This window comes from Podarcis pityusensis (assembly GCF_964106645.2).
Source record: "Podarcis pityusensis genome assembly, chromosome: 6".
NCBI lineage: Eukaryota > Metazoa > Chordata > Lepidosauria > Squamata > Lacertidae > Podarcis > Podarcis pityusensis.
In genome coordinates this window covers 40419486-40443399 of record NC_138030.1, presented here as the reverse complement: position 1 = coordinate 40443399, position 23914 = coordinate 40419486, and the positions used below count along the sequence as shown (strand labels likewise).

At 45.6% G+C, this 23914-nt stretch overlaps 1 protein-coding gene across 1 annotated transcript in view; it reads left to right on the top strand.

The window, feature by feature from the left end:
• The first annotated feature begins 7971 nt into the window (after positions 1–7971).
• The window catches only part of MFSD4A (major facilitator superfamily domain containing 4A), a 44372-nt gene continuing 28429 nt past the window's right edge, over positions 7972–23914 (top strand). The window contains exon 1 of the mRNA XM_081009086.1: positions 7972–8575. Within this exon, the coding sequence (XP_080865212.1) occupies positions 8343–8575 (233 nt within the window). The 5' untranslated portion in view covers positions 7972–8342. The remainder of the gene's footprint in view (positions 8576–23914) is intronic.

Sequence of the window (23914 nt, the reverse complement as noted above, 5' to 3'; positions counted from 1 at the left end):
AGAAAGCAGGCACCACAGTGCTTTCCCTCCCCAAACCACTATTTCAGTCTCATTTTCTTTCAGCTGGGATTATGTCTGCCAGAGCAGAAAATGGCTTAAATGTAGGTTTGGGGGAGAAGTGCAGGTGTACCTTTGCTGCTTCATGGGGTTCAGGAGCAGACCTGACCCTTCATATCTAGTTTAGTCCCAGTGGTGCTAATCTCAAACCCACTGAAGTATATAGCAGCTTCGATTGTCTCAATTTTGTGAACAGAGAAGCAGGCACAGTAAGGTTCCATTAGCTAGACCATGTTGTTTTAAACATCAATAAGAGTTTCAGCAGTTAGAGACAGGCCTTTTCAATGCCTTAGTCCAGTCCTGGCATCAGCTCCTGACACCCGACAGCTGCTGCCAGGGCCCCAGTAGGGTCCATCTGCAGTGACATCTTGTCCTAGGCTTTGCATGTTATGCCTGTGAGCTTCATGATGCCCCAGACTGACACTATGTTGGGGCACTGTGGGAAATGTAAATGGCAGCTTCCAGCCTCCCTTGGGCAATGTTGTTGCTGCTGCCACTACTGCCACATAAGCCTGAGGGGACTCGCCAATGTAAGAGGGGGCCCGCCAGAGTACATGTACTCCAGAAGTCCCTCAGACCTGGAGCTGAACCTGACTTAGCTACCCTGGTCACCAAAAGTAGCATTTCCCTACTTTTTTTGCTTATCGGTGGCGCAGTGATTCTAACTTGCAATGAGAACCACAAGTTGTACTTATTCTGTTAATCAACCTGGAGTAAATGGATAAGATCTGACGAATGTGCCTTCTGGGTTTCCAGTCACTTGACATTAAATTGCCAAAAAGGCCTGAGTGACAGGGCAATCTATAATTTTCAAAAGTGAAACATGATATCATTGATACCCCACTTAAAACTTGCATGCTGTTCAGTCCTTCAAGGACTTCAGTGTCACTGAGGCTACTGAAACAGCAAGGGTGAACCATATTATTGTTTGTCAGTTGCAGCTGTATACACTGATAGATAGATTTGCACCACAAGCATACTGAGGGAGAGAAGCTGCTTTCAGGGGGAAATGAAATGTTCTTCCCCACCCCTCTCCATTCCAAATGTTCATATTTTTCATTCCTGTTTGCAGCCTAATCTGCTACTGTTTTGGCACAATTCCCACCTGCCCCTTGGTTAGGGAACTTACCTACAACCTTCAACTTACCTGCCCCTTGATTAGGGAACTTACCCACAAGAAATGTGATGGCATCATAGTGTGAAGTAGCCAATCCTCTCTGGCTCTGTGATGCTGTAATGGGGGCAAATGAAGCCGGTTGAGAATAGGGTCAAAGAATGAGGTTGCACAGAGAACTCCAGGGAATCAGAACCATCCCTTGCCTTTATTCTAAAGCAGCTTCATAGAGAAATGCATCTGCAGCCTTTTGAAAGATACCCAAAGGGTTTAAAGGGTGACAGGATGATCAGTACATTAACTAATAATACTTTGCTCTGCTTCGCTTCATCCTTTAAAAATTGCTGTTAAAACAACAAGGCTAAGCACTAAAGTAACCCTGCTCAAAGGATGCCTATAAAGAACGATACACATTGCAAGTAGATACAGGAATGGGACTATTTGGTATCTGTTTCCATTCTTTAAGCTGCCTGCAATAGTAGCACAGGCAAAAGGTTCCAGGTTCAATCCCTGATGTCTCTAGGTAGGACTGGGAAAGGCTCCTCTCTGAAACCCTGGAGAGCAACTACAGCCAGTGTAGACCAGTCTTATCCAGCCTGACACTCTCCAGATGTTTTGGGCTACAGAGGCCGTGCTGACAGGGTCTGCTGGGGAGCTGTAGTTCAAAGCATCTAAAGGCACCAGCTGGGGGGAAGCTTGTGTAGACGATGCTGAGGTCTGGCTCAGTATAAGGCAACTTCCTATGCTCCTATCTGCAAACTGCATCTAGTAGCAATTCTCACTATTGGCTTAGATTGATCAAATATCAGTTGCTGATTGGTGGCAAGAAAAATTCATAAAACTTCTGACTGAATCCCGTACTCTGCTTGGAATATCTCAACAAGATTTCAGCTTGAGACTGCCCTGCCATCTCTTTCCCTTTGGCTCTGTTGGTTAAGTCCATTGAACCTTCTACCGCTTTGCTTTTAAAGATAAATTTCTATCTTTTCCAGTTTTGAATCTGGCCTTCATCCTCCCTGGGAGAAAACAAGCCAGAGATAGTTTTGTTACCTGGAGATGAGAGGGTACTTGGAAGGCTGAATGTTGCGGATGTATTCTCTGTGGACAGATTGTTCTTAATTAGGCCAGATGGTGTATGACAAAGCACATTTTCATGCTTGTACTCGTTTTCATGCAGTGATCTGTTCTGTGCAGCAAAGCATGTTAGTGACTTAGGGATATGGTGCGAAAAGAGCTGGACAAGGGCGGCTCACAAACATTTGGACTTCAACCTGTGATGGGTTATATAAAAACCAATATAAAATCAGCAGACACATTAGTTCAGTTACAAAATGCCTCACCCATCAAGTCCTGGTTCTCCCAGCCAGGTGCCTCTGGGAAGCCCACAAGTGATTGTTCCTCCTGCAACTGATATACAGTGGCATGCCACCTCTGAACACTTAGCCATCTTTCAAAGTGGGCTTCCCTTGCTTTTTGGAAGTCTGATTTTCCAGGGAATCTCCAGAACTCATTCAGGGCAACAGGAATAGCAATGGGAAGTGGAGCTAGCTAACATGATTGTCCCCATGCACACACACACACACACACACAAACACACACCCTTGCAGATTTACAAAATGAAACGAAGAACAACTCTAGAGGGCCACACCTCTCTTCTGAAATGATAATGTCCCATGAGGCAATTGAAAGGCATCAAGGTCATGGGTGAACAGCAGAGAGAGAGAGAGAGGTATTTCTGACTGTGTCATTAATGTATAAAGGACTTGCCCAAGGCTGTCATTCTGCTCCAGCCATTATTCCTCTAGCAACTTGGTAGATGACTTATAATCTAATGGTGCTGAGATATTTCCTCAGTTCAGCCTCTGAGTGGTTCAAAGTTGTTTATCAACTTGGCCTGTTTACCTCCTCTGTTCCGCATGCTAATCAATGCTATAAAATCTTTTACAACGAGGCCTGATCTACACTTTCAGAAGCCAACATACTCTCCTACCTCCCACTGCACCCTATTAGCTGCAGAGGCTGTCATAAGCATAAGAATGTTTTGTAACATGCACACCACTTCTAGAGCATGAGTCAAAACCAGCCTCACACTCTTCACCCGGCTAGCGCATTAACCTAAATGCAACGATCCTTTCTTTAATGATGTTTTCCTTTGAAATTACTGTTTTGCACCAGTGACACGTTCTTGCCACTCCTCTTAATTAGCACTAATATAAATGGGATCTATCTAAATGTTTTGATTCTTAAATTTATTTTCTTGCTTCATTTATCTAACATCTTTCTGCCAACGCACTCCCAAAGTTGCTTGCCGTTTAATACCACAGCTTACAGTCTATGAGGCATGCTACTAGAGGGAAAAGGGGTGAAGGAAATAAGCAAATTAAAATCACCAACTATTTCACAATGTTGTATTGTGGAGTTGCCTAAGCAGAACTACTGGAGGCAGTTCTGGGGAGGAAGGAGCTAATTGTCAGCTGGTCCTGGCTGAGCCAGTGGAGGAGGCCTTGTTGCCTTATCTCTCACTCTGGTGCAACTGGAGGAATGGCCACTGAGAGACAATCGAATAACAGAATCAAAGAACTGTGGAGTTGGAAGGGACCTCAAGGGTCATCCAGTCCAACCCCCTGCAATGCAGGAATCTCAACTAGATCATACATGACAGATGGCCATCCAACCTCTGCTTAAAAGGTCCATCACCTTTTGTTGGAGTCCATTCCACTGTCGAACAGCTCTTACTGGCAAAAAGCTTCTTCTCAGTTCTTCTGTTTAGTCAGATTCTCCTTTGAACTAAATCGAACTAAAACAGACCAAACACATAGAGAACCTTTCACACTCCAGATGTTGCTGAACTACAATTCCCATCAGCCCTACAAGCATGGCCAGTGACCAAGGATGATGGGAGCTGTAGTTCAGTAACCTTTGGAGGGCCAAAAGTTTCCTACACACAAAATGGCTTTCTAGTTTGATTTTCTGAAACCTCCCAGTCCCTACTCAATTTCCACTATTCATTTTAGGAATGCATACTAACTTTTTGCAATAGAGAATGTTTTTTAAGACATATTTTAAAGATGACTGATACATAGTTTTTATTTGGCTGCATATGTTTGCCTACTTATGCGTTTGTTACATTTTATGTGAGTCCTGCTAGGAGACCCTCCTGGTACTAGAAAGTGTCCTTCAAATTTTAGTATAAACCAGGGTGGAAAACCTGTGGATTTTGTTGAACTACAACTCCCTTAATCTCTTGAACATTGGTCATGCTGGCTGTGGCTGATGGGAGTTGTGGTCCAACATCTGAAAGACCAATTTCCCTGCTCTTGATATAAACATGGACACCACAAGGAACTGCAAGATTAATGCTATGTTTGCACAAGCCTCCAGATAACTATTGGCAGGCATGCTGCCCTTGAGACAGAGAGGGATAGCTAGCTGGAAGTGTGTTTGTATATGTGTTTTTGTCAATTTGTGTGATTTTGAGGAGACATGTGTTCAGCTGTAGCACCCTAACTGTCTCAATACTGAAGGAGTTTGAGCCTGTTTTGCTACTTGCCTTGTCGCAAGAAAGCATTTATATTGCTGGTTTTAGCTTCTTCTAACATGATTTGAAGGTGCCATGCACTGAAGTGCTGAAGAACCTGAGCACAGTGATCTACTTCCAAAAACCGGACAACCATCATATATACTAATATCTATGGGAATGTTATGGGATGCAGGTGGCACTGTGGGTTAAACCACAGAGCCTAGGGCTTGCCGATCAGAAGGTCAGCAGTTCGAATCCCCGCAACGGGGTGAGCTCCCGTTGCTCGGTCCCAGCTCCTGCCAACCTAGCAGCTTGAAAGCACGTCAAAGTGCAAGTAGATAAATAGGTACCACTCTGGCTGGAAGGTAAACGGTGTTTCCGTGCGCTGCTCTGGTTCGCCAGAAGTGGCTTAGTCATGCTGGCCACATGACCCGGAAGCTGTACACCGGCTCCCTCAGCCAATAAAGCGAGATGAGCGCCGCAACCCCAGTGTCGTTCGCAACTGGACCTAATGGTCAGGGGTCCCTTTACCTTTACCTATGGGAATGTTATGCATGTTTAGGAAAGGGCTGTGGCTCAGTGGTAAAGCATTTGCTCTGCAGCCAGATTCAATCCCTGGCATCTCCAGGTAGGCTGGAGAAAGACTCCCTGCCTGAATCCCTGGAGGTAACTGAACCGTTTCGCAGATCTGGGAACCTCTCACCCACAGATCCTCTGTCCATGTGGAGAAGTATTTCTAGCCAGCGTTAGCCTGCATTCAGTCAAACTGAAGTATGTTCTCTAGATTATATAATCTGGATTCTGGGACACACACAAAACCTGTGATGTGGGGGTGTTGGCAGCAAAACCACCTCCCACACATTGCTTGGATGCCTGGCAAAGGAACAGGCTGAGGTAGGTACTGTTTAGATAAGATGAGCTTTAAAACAACAATTGCGTCGCACAAATTGGCACCTTCAGCCTGTCAAAATACACATCTCAGAAAGTGGGCAATGACATTACGTGCCTCCCCAGAGCACTCAGGCACAGGAAGAGGAAAGAAACCGCAAGGCGCTCCAGCATGCACTTGAATCAGCTGAGCACGTCTGTGTATTGCTTTGCCTTGGAGAAGAGAGAGAGGAAGCAAAGCAAGAGCGTTCTAAAAATTGCCAGTTAGCGTCTCAAATGCAGCAGGTGAAATATTTATAAACTCAGCCTCCTCCAGAGGGAGTTTTCTGCGTAAGCAAAAGCATCAACCACTCCAACCCAGCCCCAGATTTGACAGTCATAGTAGTTACATATATCCCTTAAGCAAACAAATGAAAAAGCCATGGAGAATCGACAAAAGAAAAAAATGTTTTTCTGCCTATATTGCAAGTGTGCTAATTACAGTATTAGTATTCAGAGGTTGCCGTGTGTGTGTGTGTGTGTGTGTGTGTGTGTGTGTTTTCTGCCTCCTACTCTTTACATGAAGTACAGTATTGCATATCAGACTCATCATCAGGTGAGCCCATTTATGTTGTTGTTTAGTCATTTAGTCGTGTCCGACTCTTCGTGACCCCATGGACCAGAGCACGCCAGGCACTTCTGTCTTCCACTACCTCCCGCAGTTTGGTCAGACTCATGCTGGTACCTTCAAGAACACTACCCAACCCATTTATATCTTACTGCTATTTTCTGATATCGCACTCAGCTAACAGACTGGGTGGAAAGGCCCAAGATTAAGGGAAGTCAGAATCCCCAAGCAGGATCAGTAAAGGGTTCAACTGAACTCAGATGAAAGACTGGTCTTTGACTAAGTGTAGCTTCTACAGGCTTAGGGCCAAACTAGACCTAGTGAGTGCAAGTATCAGTGTGCTGCCCCTTTGGGTTTGTTATGTACATAGCAGCATACCCTCCAACATTTCAATAATAATAATAATAATAGCAATAATTTTATTATGTATACCCCACTCACCTGACTGGGTTGCTCATGTCACTAGGGGCAACTTCCAACACAATAAAACATTAAACATTAAATAGACTTCCCTATATAGGGCTGCCTTCAGATGTCTTCTGAATTTGTATAGTTACTTATCTCCTTGGCTGGGGGGGGGGGGTCACATAACTCCATATCCTCCAACATTTCTCTGATGAAAATAAGGAAGTCCTAAGGAAAAGTGGGACATTCCAGGATCAATTCAGAAATCGGACGGCTTCTGTAAATCCAGGACTGTCCTTGGGAAACAGGGACACTTGGAGGGTCTGCAGCAGACTTGGGGAAACCTCTGTATTCTCAGAATTGTGAGTTTAGGAGCCAGCTCCTTGGGGCCCAGGGGTCTTCGCCCCCCCCCCCAATAAAATATTTAAGGGGGCCAGGGCCCCCCCCATACTTGATGGGCATTGCCATTTAAATAGTGTGAATGCATAATGTCATGTGATTGATTACGCAGGGCGGGGCTTACCAGCCCCCTCCCCAATATTTTATTCAAGTTGGCACCCCTGTTTGCGGGGGTGGGAGGAGAGAGGAAAATTTTGCTGCCCTGGTCTCCACAACCATCTCCTCTCCTAAGCTTCTATGTGCATTTCAAGGGACGTTTCCACGACCTTTACCCACGTGCTCAACTTGAGTCTCTCCCTGTGAAGCGAATGGTAAGCAAGCTACTCGTGTCAGTAGCGCTGACTTCAATAAGGGAATGATGATGGTGTGGATGAGAGACTGAGGTCACCTGCGAGTCTCACTTACGAGTGGGGGGGGGAGAGAGAGAGAGAGAATAAAGGAGGGAAAAGAAACCAGCGCAAAAGAGTTGTTTCAGACGTTACGATTTACTTCCATCCCGTGTACGACAAATGATCGTCGCGTGTAATTACTGCGGGTATTTTCAACTGCGTGCAAAACGAGATAAAGGCAGGTAGCTGCGCTCGGCCACGCCAGCTCTCTCGCAGGCGGGCCGCGTTTCCGAAGTGATGGAGACGCGTGTGCAGTGATCACACCTGGCGATGGGCAGCCGCGCAGGTGTTTTCGGTTGTAGGGAAACCACTTGCAGCTGCTTCCTCGCCCGGAAGGTTTTGCTAGCTGGCGGCGCCCCTTTTGCAAAGCTGACCCCGCCGGGGCTTCGCCTGGGAGCTGGCCGGGGGGAGAACCAGAGCTGCCCGCCCGGCGAGCGCAGCTTGGGACCCTCGCCGCTCCGCTGGCCCGGGAGGCGGGCGTTGCTGGCGCCTGTGCGCGGCTCCCCGGGCCGAAGGGGCGGAGCCAGTCCCCGCCCCGCGCGCGGCACTCCGCCTGCTGCTGCTGCTGCTGCTGCTGCTGCTGCTGCCTGCAAGCCCGGCGAGCGGGACGCGGGCAAGGCTGCAGCGCCCGCGGAAGGAGGCGAGCGCCGGATCCTCGGGGCGGGCGGAGGCGGAGGCTCCTCGCATGTGATCGACGACGGGCTCGCCCAGGGCGGGACGCGGCAGATCCGGCGGGCAGGTGTTGCTTTCGGAGGGGATTCCGGCGCGAGGACCGGGGCAGGAGCGAAGACCCGGCTCTGCCTCTCGGCCGCGGCGGATTGCGCGCGGCTAGGGGGCGCCACTCGCCCGCTCCGGTTTCTCTCTCGGTCTTAGCCCAGGGACTTGCTCTCGAGGGCAGGCAGGCAGTGGCGGGAGAGCGAGCTGCCGCGGACGCTGCTTCCTGGCGGGTCGCGGGAGCCGAGGATGTGGTGGTGGGATGCGCGGGTGACGACGCTCTTCAAGAGGAACCTGCAGCCCACGCTGACCTACTGGAGCGTCTTCTTCAGCTTCGGCCTCTGCATCGCCTTCCTGGGGCCCACCCTGCTGGACCTGCGCTGCCAGACCCAGAGCTCCCTCTCGCAGATCACCTGGGTCTTCTTCTCGCAACAGTTCTGCCTGCTGCTCGGCAGCTGCTTGGGAGGCATTTTCAAGAGAACGTAAGGCGACCCCCCCCCCGCCCCGCATCTCCTTCTCTCTCCTCCCCCAGTTGCTGGTGTTTCGCTCTCCGGCCATTAGCGTCGCCTGCCTACCTACCTACTCCCCCCCCCCCAGCCCGCTTTCCTTCTGGAATGAGAAGGGTCCTGATGCCCATGAGAAGCTGCGTGCCCCCCCCCGCCCCATCTCTCACCTGGTCCCCCTTTCAAAGCCTCCTGAGAAGTCTACTTTGCAACGTGGTCTGTGCCAGGCTTTGCCCTGCAAATCAGTACCCCATCCTTACAGTGATCTATTCCTATCACCCTCTGTGACGCTCCAGCCTCTATCTTGGGTCTCTAACCCTTCTTACTTAGGGATCCCGGGCAAAGTTAGGTGCACCTGGACCCAGTGGGAGCAGTGGTAGAACCGGGATGCACAGCTGCATTTCTGCCAACGCTTGGGTGAATGAACTCAGCAGGGTTTGTTTCAGAACAAATGGATGTGCATAGGAACCGTTGAGCTTGAAGCCGCCTGGGGGGAAACGTAGTCTGTGAAAGTGACGTGGTGCCTGTTTATAACACGGGCACCTGAAGGTCTCTTGATGGTTGCTACACATTCATCACTGTGGCTTGGGGAATTTGATTGAAGTCTCCAGGGACAAGGAGTTCTGCTGTTGTTGGGCAGCCATGCAGAAAGCCCAACGGTGTGGCTGCTCAGACCTTGTGCATGGATGGTAAGATGCACTGTGCCTGGGTTAATTTTGAGTGTGTGCATGGCAATGGAACAGAAAAAATGGGAGATATTGTAGAACGATGGTCATGTAGAGCTTTGGTGGTCAACAGCTCTAGTTCAGTGGTGTTTACTCAATGCCATGACACCTCTAACCAGTTCTAGAGACAGAGTGGCCAAATTTATTTTTTGCCAGACATGCTTCTGTGCCTGTAGTAGCAGCCCCCCCTGTCAAAATCTTGCAGCTCCAGCAGTACATGTTTATCTGTGTAGACCACTTTCAAAAATAAAGTAAGAATGAGGCATATTTGCAGTACAATTTCAGAAGAAGTGAAAATTCAGTTGCCCTGGGAACAATTAACCACTTAAGCTTCCCCCAAGACCTTCTTGTGATTGTCAATACAACAGAGGCTATCTTTTTCCATTTTGTTGCTTTTTTAGCAAGTCCAGGTTCTTGCAGATGGGTCCTGTTCAGTGAGCATGTCGTCGTCGTCCAAGCAGTGGCGTAGTGTGGGTTGCCAGCGCCTGGGGCAGGGCAAGTGTTGCACCCCTGGTGGACTGGGCAGCTGGGGTGGAGGTGTGCACCCAAGCCTTGAAGGCCTGGACACAGCTTGCCTTCCAGTGTCTCTGGAAGGTGGCAGGAGCTCAGCCACGTGGTCTTGATAAGGGAGTCTGTCATGGGGGAACCTGTTTGCACCTCTCTCCGAATTTTACACCCAGGGCCACTTCCTCTCTGTCCATCCCCCCGCCCCATGCTACGCCACTGCATCCAAGTCTTTGCTTCTGAATTCTTTATACAGCGGGCATTGGGATAAGCAATGTGGCAGGTCTTGTACAATGTCTCAGATTTTAAAGGAATTTTACTGTAACTACTATCCTGGGACTGTGCCAGGCATCTGCTGAATTGCACGAGGGTCAGAGGTTTCCTGGTTGGGTATTTTTGGAAGAGCTGGTAGCTTTCTCATCCAAAATGTGTGTGAGCATATGATTCCAGGAGGCAGCCTTGACTGAACTTGATTTTAATATCTTGGGTTGTGTATGTGTGAATGCATCTCTCCCTCTGTCTTAACTAGAGCTTTTGCTACTGCAGACCTTATGGTCTTGTGAAACCAAGAAAGGACCTTATGGTCTTGTGAAACCAAGAAAGCCCTCTTTTTAAAAAGACAAAGCTTACAATACTCTTGATCATAATGTTGTGTCTCCTATGTCTAATATTTGTATCAGAAGTTAAATAGCTTAATGTGGACACCCATTTCAATGAGTAACAGTTCAGTCATAAGCAGAAAGGATGCACTTTGGAGAGTTCCTATTATTGATCAAAGGGGGGTTGTATTCTGAGTACTTTTCAAGATTTGATAGCTCATAATGGCAACACATTCCATCCTTGTTGTAGGAGTAAATTGGCAGGTAATATCTGCTATTCCACATTGAAAAGTTGGAGGTTTTCCTGGCAAGCGTTCCACCATCAGGTTGTTTAAAGGCAGCAGAGGCAGTAAAACAAAAGTTGACTAGTGTTGGTAGCAGCGTCATGGAATTTGTTCACCTATTGTGAGCTAAATTCACATTTAGCTCAATACTCTTCTTTGCTCCTCTCCTGCTACCTTCCTGTCTTTCTTTCCCCATTGGCCTAAGCCCTTCACCAGTGTCTCTGTTCCACTGGCATCTGAGAAACCTTTCCCACCACCCCCATTCCTTTCCGTCTTCCTTTTTTGCCTGTGTTTATCTCCTCTCTTGAATTATTTAAGGGCATATCTTCAAAAGCATTCAAAGGGCTCATCTAAATAAGATCAAAGTAATCTGGGTGCTTCTTGATCGATCCAAAAATAATTTAGACTGGTTTGACACAGAAGCCATGCAGAATGAGCTTTATATAACTTCTAGAGCCCTGAGTCACTTGAGTGACTCCCCTGAAATCACCACGGCTGCAGGATTTTTGCTCTGTGGGACCCTGGCTCTGTTGCAGAGCCTACGCAGGCAGACTCTCGGATCTGCTTGCTGTTCCTGTGATGTCAGCATGGATATCTGAGGTCTCTTCCCACATGGAGCTGGTTTCAGAATTTGGGAAACTGGGGGCATATGGCATGATCATGCAAAAACATATGTCGTTGAGGAAACAGAACATTGCTGTACACGGACAAAGAATCCTCAGGCTGCAGAAATCTGCTCAGGGATTTCTCAATGTGTTTTTCTGTAACCCATTGGTTCTCTTGTAAAGGACCTGTTTTAATAACCTTGATGTCAAAACTCAAGCTGGCCTCCCATTCTCCAGAAAGTTGGCAAGCAACATCCAGTGTCAAACAAGCACTTAAAGGTTGACGTAGGATAAAACAGGCACAGTAAAGATTCCATTGTCACACAGCGTTGCTGGAAAGAACAGTGTTATGCTTGACAATTCATCAATGATACCATCAATGAGGAATTAGTGTCTCTCGCATAGAGATCACTTTAAAACAAACAGCTTGTGCGTGGTGACTCCTCTCTCTCTCTCTCTCTCTCTCTCTCTCTCACACACACACACACACACACACACACCCCAATCTTCCTTTGCTGTAACTCCTTAGCTGCTGTCGAGCACCAATCTTGCTTGGATTTGTTTTAGGACTGAAACTTCATGCTAATATTTAAGTGCTACTTTTGAGGCATTTAGCTTATGAACATCTTCAAACTACTGTTTAACTGGTCTGCAGATATATTGGCTTTCTCAGGATTATAAATTTGAGAATTGAACCCAGGCTAAAGTCTGCTGCTTTAGACAAGCCTCAGGGGACACAATGGATTTTACTTATCTGTAAACATGCATAGGATTTTGCTGTAAAGTTATTAGCACTTAGATCCCTTTGGAATATGTAAAATTAATCCTGATTTAGTTCTCATTTATTTCAGTGGGAACGAATTCATGGTTAGTTTTGCATAGATTCTAAAGGGACCCAAGTGCAACTTACTTATCCTGGATCTAATCTTGAGCATTTTAAAGATTGGAGTTATAGTTGATTAAACCAGTCAGCTGATTATTAAGCAAGGCATGAAACTCACTGAGGGACCTTGAGCCAGTCGCTCACTCTCAGCCTAACCTACGTCACAGGGCTGTGAGCATCTGTGTCACCTTGAGCACATTGGACGAGAGGCAGACTATAAATGTAAAAAAAAAAAATAATGAATCAAGCAGAAAACCCCTATCTTGCTTATAAATATTATATTTACATTATATTTAAAGAGCTATTTCCTTACTGATTCATGCTTTAAAGATCCCTCTGAAAACACATTGCTCCAATCAGGGCAAGCATGTAGAGTAATCAAAATAGTCTTCTAGATAGAGAGCACAATTCAACAGGGAACCGTTCTGATTAAAATTAATTACACCAATTATTATTTTTCAGCCCTACAATTATGGACTGGGTTACTCAGCTATCATGGCGTACTAGCCTATATAATTTTACGTTGTTTGCACAGCACATTAGAAGTACAACTCCAGCTCTTTTAACTGTTGATATGCCAAGGTTTGCTTTATCCCGTATAATAACCTGGTATAAACCTGACGATGTTGATGGGAGTTTCTGTCCAAAACATCAACACCAGGTTGACGTTGGCTGCTATTATACACACATACTGACCTGCTGCAACATTGGGGTGTAGTAGTCCAGGACACTGTTTGGAAACAGAGGCAGAAAGCTGCTCCCCAAACTGCAACCATAGAATCATAGAGTTGGAAGGGACCTTGAGGGTCATCTGGTCCAACCCCCCGTGATGCAGGAATCTCAGCTAAAGCATCCATGACAGGTGGCCATCCAACTTCTGCTGAAAAACCTCCAAGGAAGGAGAATCTTCAGCCTCCCGAGGGAGATGGTTCCACTGCTGAACAGCTCTTGCTGTCAGAAGGTTGTTGGAAATTTAGTGCAGAAGACCCCTTGCTTCTGCCAACTAAATTCTCGATTGTGCTACCTGCACTGCTCTCCTTTGATGCAGTCATGCCAGATACGTGGTCTTCTGGTCTAATAGATACTTAATGTCTTCTGTGGATCTGGTGACCTGGGGAGCAGCATACCTTTGAACTCCTCATGAGAGCTGGTGATGCGCTGACAGTGGGTCGTAAGCGTGCTCCTTCCATCTGAGGTCACTGAGAAAACATTGAGCACAGGCCTGTCTCTGCAGAGCATCTGGAAAGTGCATGACTCCTTAATTTCCTTTGACTCCAGTTACTGCCCAAGATACTATGTGTTCAGAAGCTGGCTTCATCAGCAACATTTATTCTAAGCAGAAAGTATTTCCATGATGCAGGAAGTAATTCACCACCTCCTGTGTGCAGTTTGGCAGCTAGAACAAGTGTGTGTGTGTGTGTGTGTGTGTGTGTGTGTGTGTTGCTTCGTACAGATGTACTATGACACAGCTCCTTACCATACACACACCATAAATACACCCAGAGAACTCTGTTTTTGTGCATGTGCTGTCTACACATGGATTTTGTGTATGAGCAGCTTGACATAGGAAGTAAGCACTCGGTAGGCAAACTTATCTATGGACTCATGTTACTGGTTGAGTAAAAACATCAAGGTTTCAAAATCAGGGATGTGGGAACCTGTAGCCTTCCAGCTTCTCCTGGACAACGGCTCTCCTCATCCTTGCTGGCTGGGGTTGATGGGAGTCAGGATCTGACAAGATGGAGAACCACACACATTCACCATCCATGCTTTAAATCTACATATTCACAGCAGTTCCTATTGAGAGTGGGAAGCCAGTTCTCCAACATTTAAAAGCTGTAGCAGAGATTAATTCTTTGGCTGTAATCAGGCTGTGGTCATTATTTCCTATTCTGTGATGTGCTTTCTTGATCTTGAGCTGGGATTCTCCAGCCTGTCTGCACAGTAGAACTAATTAGAACACATTTTTTAGACTGACACCATTGACCAATTTGTATCCTATTTACTGATTCTCAGAAGTTCATACAAAACTTACAAAACAGAAGACAGCTAATTACTTGCCATCCTACAAAAATGATTCTAGGGGGCTTTTCTGCCCATCCCATGTAACAGTGCCAGCTCTCAGCATGGACATATATGAATTGGTACTTATTTATTTCATAATGTAAATTCCATTCTGCTAATACTTGTTTAAAGGAGCTTTAAAATGTAGCTCAGTTATGTAAATGATCAAACACACAATCATTAAGCTCAAAACAAATAAGCTGTGTCCCATCCTAATAAAAACTATTAGTCACTAAAAAAAAAACCATCCCTCAAAGCATGCTGAGAGGAAGTTGCATAGTCTGAATGGATATGCACTCTTTCCCCTCACATCCCATTGGAATAGTAGTACTTGTATATGGTCCTGCCAACCTAGCAGTTCGAAAGCACGGCAAAGTGCAAGTAGATAAATAGGTACCGCTCCGGCTGGAAGGTAAACGGCATTTTCGTGCGCTGCTCTGGTTAGCCAGAAGCGGCTTAGTCATGCTGGCCACATGACCCAGAAGCTGTATGCCGGCTCCCTTGGCCAGTAAAGCGTGATGAGTGCCGCAACCCCAGAGTCAGTCACGACTGGACCTAATGGTCAGGGGTCCCTTTACCTTTTACCTTTACCTTTACCTTTATATATGGACACAACTGATCAGTCCCCAGCTCTTCCAAGCAGGACGGGGAAATACTTGGTTTCTGAAACCCATGGAGGAAAGCTACATCTAGTATAGGCAATAGGGAGCCAAATGAAGCAATGACCTGGCTCTGTGTAAGGCGGTTTCCTGTGTTCTTCACTATATTTTCAGTAACTCTTTCATATAATCATAAGCATTGGAAGATACCTCAAAGGTCCTCTAGTCTAGTCCAAGTGCCTGACAGTGTAGGAAATCTGGTGCTACAGCATCACTGATAGGCAGCTATCTAGTCTCTTATTAAACCTCTAACAAAGGAGAGTCCTGTCTCCTTCCATGGCAGTCTGCTTCACTCAGTGTTTGAAACTCCCATTGTTCTAGGCACATTTTGCGACAGGGAAAACTGCCACTACTGGAAGGAAAGGAGGACCTGTTTCTGCCTCCCCACTTCCAGCTACTCTCTGAAGACTGCAGAAGAGACCCTCTTAAGAATATTAGGGGGTGGGCAGGGGAAGGACTAGACCACGTGAAAAATGAACATAATAGTTTAGCTGCAGTTCATTCATTTTCAGCTTTGTATTCTCGTTATAAAACAAAAAGTGCCTAGACATTCTGTTGTTGTACCCATAGCCTAGGATTAAGGTGCCATTTAGCTCCTAGCTTTCATATCTGTTTCTAACACTGGTTTCACTGTTAAACAAGTTGAACTGTTAGCAGATTCTTCTCATGTTTAATCAAAATTCACTTTCTTGAAATTTGAACCCATTAATTTAGATCTTACTCTCTGCTTCATCTCAGTAACAGCCCTTTGAAGAAGCTTTAATGTCTATGTATAGAAACGCAGCCAAACCATGATGGGTCTTTTTAGACCCCAAAACAGCATGAATCTTTGTTACTGGAACTTTTCTTCTTCTTCTGCAATAAATGCAGCGTAGGTGAGAGACTTCTGTACGTCTTGGTCCCCCTACTAGGGAGATCTAATTTGTGAGTCTTGTAATCAGTTAGCTTATGCTAATACACACAACGGCCTGCTGTGTCTCAAAAATTATCAGTCCATCCATCATCTAAATTACAGTAAATGAGCAAGCTAGCACATTGGGCTGTGGTGAATCCTATTCTTACTATATTTGGAGAGAGAATTGCAGTCTGCTGGAAGTGTACTGCTGGAAGACACTGCATTTTTGGCCTTAGCAGCTGCAGACCCCAAGCACGCCAAAGTGACAACAACCCAAACTCAGGGAAATGTTGGCTTGCAGTTCAGGTTTAGATCATCACAAAAGTTTTTTATTATCTTTAGACGTCTCTATGTTTTTGACCAAGTCCAACTCCCAAGACTCTTTGAAGCTGGATTGGCTCGTTGCGGGTGGGGAAACACAACCAAATGCAATAAGGCTCAAGATGCTATCACAAGACCTGGCAATGCTATTCTGCTGCTCTTGTCTGTCTCACTGCACACCCCTCTTGTGCTGATCAACAGGATGTTGCTAAAAGCAAAGCTTCTCAAGTTGGAAGAAGCTGACCAGTTAATAGCTCCAGCTCCACCCCAACACGACGCATTTTAGGACTGAAGGCATGCATAGATTTGTACTGCATCCACCCCATGGTAATATTTCCTTCCATATGTTAGTAAGTGTTAAGGGATGTTGCTTTCTGTATTGTCAGCTCTTAATGCCCTGTTGTTGAGATGATGGGGGAAGTAGTGTGTGGTGATCTGAACTTCTTTAATCATGCAAGGAAGGGCTGGCCAGCCTGTACATTGCTATTGGCTGCTGCCTTGTAAGTGGCTCTGTGGTTTTACTGAAGGTTGGCAAGACGTATTAAAGAGCTCTGTTTTGCAATATTCCCTGAGCCAGGTTTCTAAGAGAGCTTAATATGGAGCCTTCCGATGTGTTCTGATTTGGGATGCTGCAAAGAATGAAATAGCTCTGAACACTAGTCCTGTTTTTGTGCATATAGCATCTCTCCCCCCCCCCCCCCGTCCTTTGCAAATAGAAGGGAGTCTGCTGCTCTTCTGCCTGCTATTTCCTCTGTGTTTTTCATGCACACAAAAACATACACACACATATATTTTCTCGCTGCTCCTTCTCATCTGCCTTCCATCCTACCTGGGTTTTCTTAAAGTGCTTTCCTAGTTTACACATTATGCATTTTGAGGCTCATTCTTTTCCCCACTGAAAAGCCTCCTTTAGCACAATCTGAGAAGAAGAGATGTTGGAAACATTCAGCATGTTTTGGAATGACTGCACTTGCTTGTTTTAGTTCTTTCCCCACCCCTGATTTTTAAAAGCAGGGGTTTTTTTCTTTATGATTGCATTTTGAGCCATTTCTGAAAGCAGAAGTTTCTGTTGAGTTTTCTAGGCAAGTCTGTCCAGAATGTACATTTATAAAAACATGAGAGAGACAGAGAGATACAGAGAGAAACATGGGAGCATCAGAAGAATCTTGTTCAATAGGACCAAAGATCCACCTAGTTTAATACTTTGTTGCCAGAGGTGCTGGATGCCTGTGAAAACCCTACAAGGAGGACACTGGTGCAACAGCCCTCCCCATTTGTATATGAAGCCCTGGTGTTCAAGGTACACTGCCTTTGAACATGGAGGCTCAGTAACATGGTTTTGTGTGTTCCAAATTCCATTTAGAAAGCTTTACTTTGATTGTATCCTCTAGAGACCTTTTGCTAGCCTTAATGGCTTTCATAAAAGCACTTTCAACCTCCTCTTGCAGTGCTAGTGGGAAGCAAGAGTTCTAAGGGGAGGAACGGACATAATAGTGAACAGAGTTTTTATATTTGCAGCACAGACACAGGAAAATGCAATAAGTTTATTTAGCAGTATGTGTGAAGGAGCCTATACTATTCTCTCTTAGACCTGGATTCCAACTTATAGCAGGGAGTGTTAAACATGCCCTTCTTCACCTCAGAGCAGTTTTATTGTGTGGTGACACTGTGTTGATGCAGATGGCCAGGCTTTGATGCTAAGCCACTGAGCAGCCACCAAGAGCCACTATGTCTGCATCATCAAGTTAGAATAGCCTCTAAACACTGCTGCCCTGATGCTCCACAGTGAATGGTGTTGTTCCAAAATCTGGGGCCACCACAGAAAAGGCCCTCTCGCATGCTTCCACCTTGCAGACCTCCAAGGGCACTGGAGTTGCCAGCATTGTGTCTCTTGTGGATCTTAACTCCTGAGCTAGTGTATAAAGGAGGAAGTAGTCTTTCAGGTATTTGGAAATCAAGCCATTTGGGGCTTTATAGATCAAAGATAAGATATTAAAGTGGATAGGCAGCCAATACAATTATATCAGAAGCAGTGTGATAGGAGTGCCAGTCATTAGTCCAGATGCTGTTTTGCACTAGCTGCAGCCTCTGAGCTGTCTGCTGCCCCTGTTGACCCTGCTGCCCAAGGCAGTTGCCTCACCTTGCCTTGTGGGTGGGCCGGCACTGCAAGCAAGTGGTATAGAGAGGACTGTTTTGTGTTCCTGGTGCCTCCAATGGGCCCTGATCGATACTTAGCATCCGTCCCAGAGAATCCTAAAAATCTCAAAAGAATTTGTGGCTCTCCAATTGAGGTGGCGTCTTGTGGTGTGCTCTTAAGACAAACAGGCAATTGAATTTCAGATACGATATTAGGAGGCAAGCAGTTCCTCCATCCTCCTCATGGCCAGGCCCAGGGGATCGATGCAGTGGAGCAAAAAGCAGGCTATTGCGATGGTTGCTGGCAGTGCATAACAAAGCTTTTTCATAATCTCTGTTATAGATGAGGGAACGAAACTTGGTCTTTACTCCCCAATTGCCACCATCGCCACACACACTCTTTTAAGTAGCACAGATCTTTATGCTGCTGCCCACAAGCAATGATTGATTGCTTAACTGCTCTGTGTGCTCTTAAGCCAGGCGAAGATAGAGGGGGAAGCTGTTCCTGTTAATTCTACAGAGCACGCATTGAGTTCCAGTCTTGGCGCAGTTCCCATCTCCAGCGTATCTGTTGCTTGCACCTGCATCTTTATCCCCTGGTGTGCTATTTTGTCTCCCAGAGGTGTCATTCTGCAGTTCTGGACCTGTTGCTGAGGCAGCATTAGCATTTGGCAGTTGTTTTTCGTCTGGCGATCCTAAATTTTGTTCGCATGGCTGTGTGTTTTTACATTAAGCACCAACTTACGGTAGGCTGCTTACATGATGCCCTCCTTTGTAAGAAATTGCACGTGTGGAGTACATCCATGTAGCTGCAAACACAGCAAGTCTTTCCTATGTAGGAAATCTGTTGCATTTGGACAAGTCTTGAGGACATTTGCTATTTCAGAGTGGGTTGGGTTTTTTTGTTTTTTTGTTTTGTTTTACTAGGTTCACCTCAAATACTGTGAGTAAACTGGTCCAGTTTACTGATTCATCACTTGCATCAAATTCATTATTAGGCCCAATATTAATTTCTTTATTTGTGTAAAATGCTTAAATACAGTTTACAGGATGGAAACATACCACAATGAATTTATAAAGGCAACCATAGACAATAAAATCATCCAGAAACACAAATGTTCATTATCAAACGACATTCGGTAACAAAATGCAACTAAAACCAACCGTGGCTCAACTGGTCTTCCTGGGGAAGGCCAAGAACATCAGGTGTCCCTTCAGAGCTTTTGAGTAGGTCTGCTGGCCTCCAGGTGTCAGGGCATCCCAAAGGCATGGGGACCACGGTTTGACTGACTTCAATGGGAGAAAGTGGAAAGATGTCTCCCTCTGGTATCATGATCCCAGCAGCTGGAGAAAGAGCTGTTGCAATCCGCTAGCTGCATTGGACCTAGCGTGCAGTCCTTGTATGGGATTGCAGGCACACAATGTGGCCATAACTAAATAGATGAACAGGCTTTTAAGTATGAATTGCATTTCCTACCCAGTATGGGAGCTGTAGCTCTTATTTCTTTGTTTGTAAGAATACTTTTCTACTGCAATTTCATACACACAGAGAGAAAGAGCTTTTTATTTTTAAAAAATGAGGTGCTATTACCCATCTTGATTAAAGTGGCATGGGTTCTGGCACAAAATGGCTACTGCAGGCAGCAGGAAAAACATGATGGTACTCCACACGGGAGGGGCACAAAAACATACATATTCTCCCTGCCCCCTGCCCCCCCCCCGGCAATCCTCTCTTTCTGTATATAAATATAGATATGTGTGAATTGTTGCCCCTTTGAAATTTGACCTGTGCTCAAGGGAAGCCCCGTAAAAAAACAACCCCCCCCCACCATTCTCCGAAATGTATCTGCAGCTACACAGATGTGCTCCCTACATCTGACGGCCAACACACAGGTTCACCTGCTTGAGGCATTGCGGCCACCCACCACCCATTGTAGCTGGCCCCTCCCTTCCCTAGCTGCCACTACACGGGCTTCTGCAGATCTATCCTGCCCTGAGGGACACAGAAAGAAGCAGGCACAGTTTCTTCTAAACAAAGAAGTTTCTTTTCCATTTTATTGTAACTTTAAAAAAAAAGAAGTGGTGTTTATTGCTGCAATAAGTTTATGTAAACCGCTTTTTTATGTCGACCTGAGAAGCGGTATATAAATATCTCAAATAAATGAATAAATGCACACTCACAACCCCATGTGCAAACAACCAGAATTGCAGATCACCACCTAGCTGTGAAAAAGAGGCTTGTCCGCATAAGCCCTGGCAGTGTAAAGTTTTCAACAAACACCTAAAATTTCACATTAAAAGATGCCTAGTGAATCTCTATTGGAAGAGCATTCCATAAGACTGGGTCAGCGATACTGGAGGCTCTATTTCACGTTCATATCAATGAGCCTCACCAACACAGGGCAGAGGGGATGGGCACAGCCAGAGATGCTCCTGCAAATAATCTCAGGGAGGGTTCAGGTGGTCGCTGAGGCCCAAGCTTATGCAACCCTTAAGCATTAGATTTTGTCCCAAGTCATTCTGAGCCCATATAGTGCACTTACAGAACTGCTGCTAAAAAGAACTGTTAAGAATTTCACCTTCCATTGTTCTTTTAAAGTTTCTTGTCCCTAACATTACAAAGGTAGGCTTTAAAGTGTGAGTGATGTCTGGTTCAGTTGCGCCAGAGGGATGCTGAGCAGAATTCCTCCCGTCTGCTGCCTCTCACTTCCTGCTCCTTCCCAGGTCTAGCAGAAGCCGAACATTGACCTGACAGATGCATGTCCCTGTTCAAAGCAGCAGTGTGCCCTAGAAGCCACTGAGAATGAAGACATCACTCTTCCTGTCTAAGGGAGATTTATATGCGGCTGCTTCTGCTCCCTGACTCCACACTGATTTTGCTTCTCCCAGCCTTTTGCTGCCTGGTATCTTATTGCCTGCCTGTTTTCAGTCTTCAGCAGCTTCCTCCTTAGCAGTGGGCTGATCAGCTCCTTGGCCGTAGTGTGAGGTGTTCTGCTTGCAGGAGGGAGCTGGACCAGGAAGCGCCAGTCTGGGCTGTTGTCAGCATTGCTCTTTCCTTCATTGTGATTTATTCATTGTTATATTTATAGGTAAAGGCGCCATCTTCTCCGGATGATTGAGGGGTCCCAACACCACGCATGTGATGTCACAGGACATCCTGACGTCACGTGTGTGATGTCATGAGGAGCCAGAGGGCGGAACAGAATCCCTCTGAACATTTTGTGTGTGTTCACAGCCCTCGAAGTCCCCCCTTCCTGGGGACCCAACTAGGCCTGCCTCCCTCCCTCTCTCTCGGCATGTAGCTCTTGTGTGGGGCTTTCTCGGCTGGTGGCTGGTGGGTAAAGTAATGGGGAGCTGCTATTGCAGCTCCTGGCCAAGGACTCAAGGAGCCCTAGATATGCCTCTGTTCAGATCAGCTCTCCTCATAGTATCTTGTGATTACATATAATCATTTTTCCATGTCTTTCTTAATTAAGACTTTGAGTAATTTTCCTGTTCATTAAATGTTTCCCAGCACCCTCTTTCATCCGTCTACAAAACAATGCAAGATGAAGCAAAATTGCCACACCTAGCCGATTTTCTCTTAAGGCATACAGTGTTTTATGCATTCCATCAGTTTATTCTTTCAGCATTCCAGATACAAGAGGCGTCACATAACAGTACTGTACTGGAAAGCAATTAGTTGGTTCTGCACAGTAAAAGTTAGGCACGAGCCTTTCCAATTTAGCTAGACCACAGGCTCAAAAGAAAAAGGAATCTTTAAAATGATACAGTTTTAAAGATTATTATTTTCTCCATCATGCCTACTAGTTAGGAAGGTTGTAGCACTGCTTTCAGGATAAGAGGCCACATTGGAAAGCCCAAGTGAATAGAGATCGACACAAGCGTTCATGCCTGATGCAGGGCAGATCCAGAGACAGGTTCTGCCCCCCCCCCCATTCTAAATGCAGTTCTTCCTGCAGTGTATGTGGCAGCCTGAGTATATTTAGGCTTTTTTCTTTATTCAAGTGACAATTGTAGAATTCAGAATGTGAGGCCAGTTTATTTAATGGAGCCTCTTTTGCAATCAGGCAACTTACATGGGGGTTATGTTTTGGGGGTCGCACCTAAAGCCAAAATCGTGTATAGTGAAAACACACTGGGTTCAATAGGGGGTGGGATTACAAAAGTATTTCCCCCGAATTTCCACCCCCTTTTTATTTATTTATTTAGCCAAGTACGTAAAGCTGAAAGCACGTTAAATGCATGTGAATTTAGGGATTACTGTAGCAAACATAGGAAAACTTTTTTTCCCCTGTTGAAAGCTGCTATTATGTTAGCTTATTAACAAGTCCGTCCGTCCCCCTTTTCTAGACATTGGCTGCAATTCTAACCTCATCTACATAGAAGCATTCTATGAATTCAGTGGGTCTTACTCCTAGGCAAGTGGGATTGGGATTGCAGTCAGATTCAAACTTCTTCTTTTCAAAAAAGGATGGTTTGGCCTGTTTCTCTATGCAGAATTAATTGCATGTCTTGAATCACTAGATTCTACAAGTGGTTCAGTCAAAATGCACCCACTCCACCAGCTGCTATCCAGTTTTATTGATGCCTCTTATAGCTGTCCTTCCTGGTTTTTCTGCATTTTGCTAACTGATTATAGCCTTTTATGAGGTTAGCAAGATTATCGTCTCACCTCTGTAACACAAAACCATAGAACACAACAAGGCTCCCTTTATTTTACCTAAAGGCATTTGACTTGAAGTTGTTTTCTATTTTTATTTTTTAAAGATTTTATCCCACTCTTCCTTGAAGGAGCTTAGGCAAATATACATGGCTGTCCTTCCAGTAGGTTAGGTGGAAATACTGTTTGGCCCAAAAGATACCCCAGTTGAGCTTTAAGGCCAGGCTAAAATCTCCATGTGAGATTGGAACATGATTCTAGTCTAAGGGCAGAGCCATACTGTGGGTATTTGAAAAGCTCTGAGGGAGGTTATTTGAGGATTTTGAGTTAGGTGTTATCAGCATAGTGGGGGTGGACAGTTCTGTTCCTTTTTTATATCAAATACAGGTGAAGTGATGTGTTGAAAAGGTGGCTGAAATCAATAATGGGCTCAATGGGGTGCCAGTAAACTGGGTCATCCTATTGGCTGGTGATACAGTTGGTCAAAGACTTGGGATACGGCTTGTTCTAGGTTGGGTTGCACTGCCCCCAAAGCAGCCTTCGTCAACCCTCCAGCGCTTTTGGACCTATTTGCTCTGGCCAGCACAGCTGTCAATGGCAGATATAGTCTAAGACAGCTAGAAGGTGTCAAGTCCCAAGGCTGCCCTAAAGAATCAAACTTGGTACTATTAGTTCCAGCCCTGCAGACACTCACGTGTCATTTATAGCGTAAAGCACCTCCAGACAAAGTTGATTGGTTTATAGCTGTGACTCATATTCTGTTAGCATTCAGGTTTGACTACTGTAATGCACTATATGAGGAAGTGCTCATGAAAGTTTAGTAACTTTGATTGGTCCCAAATACAGCTGCTACTGTGCAGATTGGTAGAAATAGGAGGCAGTATGTCTGGTCCCATATTAACATTACCAATATTTTTAAGATTGGGGTGGTAAACCTGGTGATCTCCAGATGTTGATGGACTCCAGCTCCCAACATCTCC